Source organism: Microtus oregoni, unplaced genomic scaffold (genome assembly GCF_018167655.1).
Source record: "Microtus oregoni isolate MIOR12 unplaced genomic scaffold, Mior012 000233F_ref0000075, whole genome shotgun sequence".
NCBI lineage: Eukaryota > Metazoa > Chordata > Mammalia > Rodentia > Cricetidae > Microtus > Microtus oregoni.
In genome coordinates, this window is record NW_024544900.1 from 77,860 (window position 1) to 83,859 (window position 6,000).

At 46.4% G+C, this 6,000-nt stretch overlaps 1 protein-coding gene across 1 annotated transcript in view; it reads right to left on the reverse strand.

Annotated features, from left to right (window-relative positions):
• The window catches only part of Arid3b (AT-rich interaction domain 3B), a 46,604-nt gene extending 41,272 nt beyond the window's left edge, over nucleotides 1-5,332 (reverse strand). Inside the window, exons 1-2 of the mRNA XM_041647778.1 lie at nucleotides 5,256-5,332; nucleotides 2,143-2,744 (exon numbers count right to left, since the gene is read on the reverse strand). Of these exons, the coding sequence (XP_041503712.1) occupies nucleotides 2,143-2,673 (531 nt within the window). The 5' untranslated portion in view covers nucleotides 2,674-2,744; nucleotides 5,256-5,332. The remainder of the gene's footprint in view (nucleotides 1-2,142; nucleotides 2,745-5,255) is intronic.
• Between the last annotated feature and the right edge of the window lie 668 nt (nucleotides 5,333-6,000).

Here is a 6,000-nt window from a genome sequence, read left to right on the forward strand (position 1 = left end):
ACGTACACGTGTGCACGCACACGCCAGTTCTGAAGAGTCTCTATTTTCAAAGCTCTAATGGCTTGACCTCAACACCTGCTGCACTTCCTGAAGACAGACAGGCTCTGGAGCTCCACTTGTTCCTCACACACGGCTGCACTTTCTAGGAATGACCGCACACACAGAGGCTGGCCAGCTGCCAAGGCGGGGGCAGCAGCCGCCTCGGGTCTGAACTTTCCCAGCGCTGTCAGGGCGGTTCCTGCTATGAGCTGACTCAGCGGCCACCATGGAACGGTGCCAACTACACAGCAATGCAGGGGCTGCCGGCAATTCACAGATGTTTTACTAAACCAAAGAAATCAGCCAGAAGGCAGATCTGGGCTGGTGGCCAGGTGCCGCTGTCGTGGAAGCTGGGATCCTGATTCTAGTCTTAGCGCTGCAGGTACCCCCCATGGGTGATCTGTGTCTCCCAGTGCCTTCTCTGCTTCAGAGGGATGCCCATTAGGACATGGAAGAGGAAGGCACGACAATTGTACAAGACAATTTGTGCAACACATCCGCCAAATGCCTGGCACCAGACAGGCATTCACATGGCTCACTTGCTCTTCCTTTACAATGTCCTTGAGAAATAAACTCATAACTCTCCTATTTCAGCCTCACAAATTTAGAGCTTATGAATATAAACCATACTTAGCTTCATTATTTTCAATCTGCAATTGATAAAACACAGGCTCAGAACAATTTAAAATGCTATCAAAATATCAGTGAACAGACATGAAGAGATGGGATTAGAGCCCGCTGTTGACGCTATTGTATAAAACTCAGATAAACTGCACAGGGCTCCTTGAGACAAAGATGCCTATTTATTTTTCAGTTTCCAAAGGACCTTGTCAACTACGACTTTGCAATTGCCCTTTTGTAAGCCATACATATTCACAAATGCCTTCTAAGTAGCATCACTGGATTACAGAGACAGTATATATGTAAACTCAGAATATCTAGGTACTAGTAGCCTTATTTATCATGAATGTCCTGTCTATAGCACCAACAAGCCACCCTGGAAGAATTTACCATTACTCTCATATTTTGACCACTGGAAAACATCAGTGTAGGTCACAAGGAAATTATAAAGACAAAGGCTTAGTTGAAAAGAGATCCATCCTTAGGGCCTATCCTCCAAAATTATTCAATTACTAGGACTCCAAGGTCTGCCTTATAAAAAGCTTCCTACTTGCATGCTGCTCCCTAGCAGTGCCCTCCAAAGAAACAAGTAAAACCCCTACAGTTGACTCTAATATTCAACCATGTTTGGAAGTAATTTCAACTTTCTTTGAGTAGAAAGGGAATTCTGAGGTCTCCCTTCCCTCTTTTCAACCAGACGATGTAAAAAAAATAACAGAATCATGTCTATAATGCTCTCTGTTGAGAAATATTCAGAAGTGCTTTTTAGCAGCTATATTCAACTTCAAAACAACCGAAAAACATGATCTTGGGTTTACTTAGAGCTAAAAAACTAACAGGGAAAATTATTCTACATTCCTACTAGGAAAACTAATCAGAACCATAAATTTCATTATTTAAAAATTTTTAGACAAGGTCTCACCATGTAGTCCTGGCTGGCCTGGAACTTAGTATTCAGACTAGGCTTGAACTCACTGAGATCTGCTTGCCTCTACCTACCAAGTACTAAGATTACAGGTATACACTAACACACCCAACCTTTTCTACTGCTTCTTCTACTGCCACCTCCTAAGTGCTGGAATTACAAGTGTGAACCAGCCACTTTGTTTTTTAGATAGTTGTAATGAAACACAGCTGTTACCTCATTCTTCCTTTAAAAAAAAAATAGAGGAAAGATTCTTTAACAGAAACTTGGAACAAACCAGACACATTAACAGTAACTTGTACAGTCTAATGCTTTAATAAAAAGAACCATCACTTAATATTTTTGTGGTCCTGGAGACTGAATCTAGCTCCTGACACTATCATGGAACTACACCCTCAGATCAAGCAAACAAATGCAGAGAAAAACTTCAGACTATTTCTATCTAGGTCAGTGACATGGGGTGAAAAGGTGTATTCCCAGCTACTGCCCACCCAGCACCCTCTGTGACTGACCTCTAGGTAGAACAATGGCCTTCCTCCTATAGCAGAAACACTGACCTGCTTAAGCTGCTCATCCAGATTCCAGCTCGACTGCCCAGCTGTGGGGATGGAAGGTGGGGCCTTGGAAGTATCTTTGGTATGGTCTTCTTTAGCTTGTTGTCCCTGTAGTGGGAGTCCAGGTGCTGGAAGCAGGCTGGACATGGGTGCTGCTCTGGGGTCTTGGCGAGTTGCTTTTTGGACATGGAAATATTTGGAAGCAGCCTGGGCCTCTTTCTCAGCCACCTCTGCAACATTATCATCTCCATCTTCGTCTTCCAGACCTCCTTCCTCTTCCTCAGGTTCGGAGTTGATGCTGCTCTGCTCAAATACTTGGGTCACTGGTGTGGCTGGTGTAACTCTGGCTAAGGGGCCCAGAACAGGGCTACCAGAAGGTCTCCCAGGTGTGACAGAAAGGAGAGTAGGCTGGGTGGTTAGTTTGGGGGCATACAGCAACTGTGCTTCTCTTGTCTGCAGGTTCTGCTTCTCTCTGGCATCCATCTGTAGAGGAGCCTGGTGTGGCTGCTTTTGTTGCTGCTGCAGAGGCTCCATTACTGTCTCAGACTTCACCCACAGACTGGCATGGCTCTCAACCTGGGCACAGACCAGCAGGCACACTGGGTCTATATTTTAAGTGAGTAACCAAAACCACAAGGGAGAAAGAAGGGGGAAAAAACTATGTAAAACAGGTATAAAAGATTGTCTCTTCTCCAGTAAAGTTCTGAATACTAAATGCTCCTAAACCTGACTTTCAAGATGAGTAAGTTCTAGGGGTTTGTTTGGAGCGTGGGGAGGAAAAGTTACAAAAAAGAGAACAGGATCTAAGAGGGGAAATAGGGGGCAAATCTTGGTAGGGGTAGATTTAAACATTTTGTTTTAAAAAAAGGAAATCCAGAAAACATTTAAGTCTGCTAACAACTGAGTTCGTATCTCTCTTACTCTCTACTTTATCAAACAGTTATCTACTGGACTTGTACTGTACAGGTGTTGAATTATAGAATTTGTAGTAACTATGAAAATTGAAATTACAAAGGCAAAGAATAGTCTGCCTGCAAAAGAAAGAATATGGCTTATATTTCCCAGACTCTCTGGAGAAGGAGACTCCTATTCAAGCTAGACACAGAGCTATAAGAGATAGACAGAATGACTTTTCTGACGGAAAAAGCAAGATCAAGCAAACTGCTCTTGGTTTAAAACTTCACAAATTTCCCAGATCAAATTGCCAGCTAGTTTGTTGAGTGGACTGAACCAGGCTAAGTGGACATTATAGCCTCCAAAAGAATCCGGTTTCAACAACATGAAAGAAAGAAACATGCAAGGAGGCAAGAGTCTCAAATTGCAAGCTTCCCTCAAAAACAAACGGGGGGGGGGGGGGGGGGGAATTCCTCTGGAGATTTTAAAGTTAATTAATTTGAAACAGGTACCAATATTGCCTAAACAAGTCAATGCTACATTTTTTATAAACCACAAGTAAATCTCCTCACATCCTCTTTCTGTCTGATTCATTTCTACTATATTTATTTGATGAATACAGCAAGAAAAGGCTTCCAGTCCCAAAGTATTCTGGGGGCAGGTTTATCTGCATTCTTACCAATCCGTCTCCAAACACAAACCCCTTTCACACCCTGCCACCTCTAACCCTTCTCAGGCTCCCACCTTCAACAAGCCTCACTTAAATTATATTTTCTCACAAGTCTTCCGAAGTGAATGGATTACCATGCCAAAGTAAATTTTAGGGTGAAGAGGACTGGCACCAGGGTGTGCAATTTTGTTGCCACATGAAAGGGGAAGCTGCCCTGTGCAGGTTGGGACTTGATATCTGCATTGTCCCAGTGTTTTAGGACTGAGCTGGAAGATGGGGTGAAAGCATCTTGAAATGAAGAAGAAAATGAAATCCTCAGCATCTTCAAATATTCACGGGGGAAGTAATCCCCAGCAAGAAAAATGGCTTTGATCTGTAAATTTCTACATGCTTATCGGGGTACAATTTTTAAAGCTGGGGGGGGGGAGACCAAAAAACAACCAGAGTCATGCTAGACGATCCTCAATTTGTTTCTTAGAAGCACTCGGTTGTAGTTTTCACAGGCGGTTAAAAGATTCAAATTCCAATTTGCCTCTTACTGCCCGTACTTCCTCTTTAGCAGTTTAGAAAGTGTAAGTTATGCCTGCAGCAATACTTTCATTCTGCTTTAGCTCTTATTCCGTAAGAAAGCCTGAAGGATTTACACCCAGTTGGCAAAAGTATTCATCTAAAAAGCCACTTTGGGGATAAAAATACAGAAACAAAACACATACACACACACACAAAAGAGTAACAAGCAATTCACTGGTGATTTAAAAATATTCATATAATCATTAACGTCAACCAACACAATGGAAGTATTTCAACCAACTCCTGCCAGTCAGTGCACAAACGTTTCTTGTCTGGTTGGCACCATCTTCTCGGTAGGGCTGCTCTCAGCCGAAGGGGAGGTGTCCCGTAGCCTCTTTCTTTAGTAAGAAATGACTCGGTTCTGCAACTCAATGGGCTCATTCTCCAGAACAGAGCCCATCTTATCCCAACCCTAAGCAGCCAATAATCTAAACAATACTACCAACATTTAGAGAATTTACGCCTCAGAAATCTAAACCACTTCATCCCTTCAGCCCTCGCTCTATCCTCTAAACTTCCCGGACCTCCAAACGGAGCGCAACGGACTGCTTTGCCGCTTGAGCCCGGCCTTGCTGACCATTTCCCTTACCTTCGTTTCCAGCAGCTCCGTCCCCGACCGACCCCCTTGAGCCTCTCCGTCCATTCTTTACCCCCCCTCCCAATGGAGCCCTATCACTTTTATTCCAACCAAACCCTCTCTGCCAATCTCCAGGCTCTTCTCCAAGCATCCCAACTCCACCTAAGCTCGCCCTGAGGTTCCCCGGGGGTCCCTTACCTTCCCCATCTCTTTATCTCAGATCACTCCTCTGGGCACAGGGAGGATAGGGCTCCTCCCGGCGCTCGCACTCTTCTTCAGCGGTCCCCCCGCTTCGCTGGCCCGCGTCTCCCCTACACACCTGCCTCGCCTCCCATTTCGGTCCCCTCCACCTGCCACAGCCCCGCTCCCGCCGCGGCTGAAAGAACCCAGACCCGCGTAGCTCACCTATGCGCAGCGTTCCGAGCTCGGGCTCCCGGTTGGGAAGGAGGCAGCCGCTCAGGCCCCGGCACAGCAGCTGAGCCTCCGACTTCTCCGCAGCTGGGGGCCACAGCCGGGGCGGGGCCCACACCGGAAGCGGTGCCGCGGGGGCCGGGCCATCGGCCTCGGGCGGGGGAGGGGCAGTCAGGGGCGGGGCCTCGCGGACGGGGGCGGGGCCTGAGGCCGGAAGCAGCTAAAAAGGGAAGGAGGTGGTGGGAGGTGGGGTACGAGGCGGAAGTGACTCCTAGGGTCCGCCCTCCGGTTAAACCCGTGGGCGGAAGCTATTTAAGGCGGGCGGAAGCGTCAGCCAATGGGAGAGCGCAGACACAGAGGCGGTCCGGTGAGAGTGCTTTCGCGGGGAGTTGAAAAAAAAGCAGGGTAACTACATCCACTCTGCTTTCTGGCTGCGGAGGTTGGACGTTCTTTGCAATAAGTTAAAGAGAGGGGTTAAGAGTGCTATCTTTCAGCCAGTCTTCATTAAGCATTCCCGTTTTTTATCAGGTTATCTCTGAATTATTCTAGACTGAGATTTTTCCCGTCTCCAGGGGCTGCTGCAACCCCTGGAGCGCCACCTCCATCCTCAATTCCGCCCTAATCACCAAAGTTAAAATTTTTCTTTCCTCCGGTTTCTAAAAGTAGGGGTTATGTGACTAATCCTGGCACCGCTTGTAAAATAAAAAGCAAAACAACAACACACACAAAAAAGCCTTGC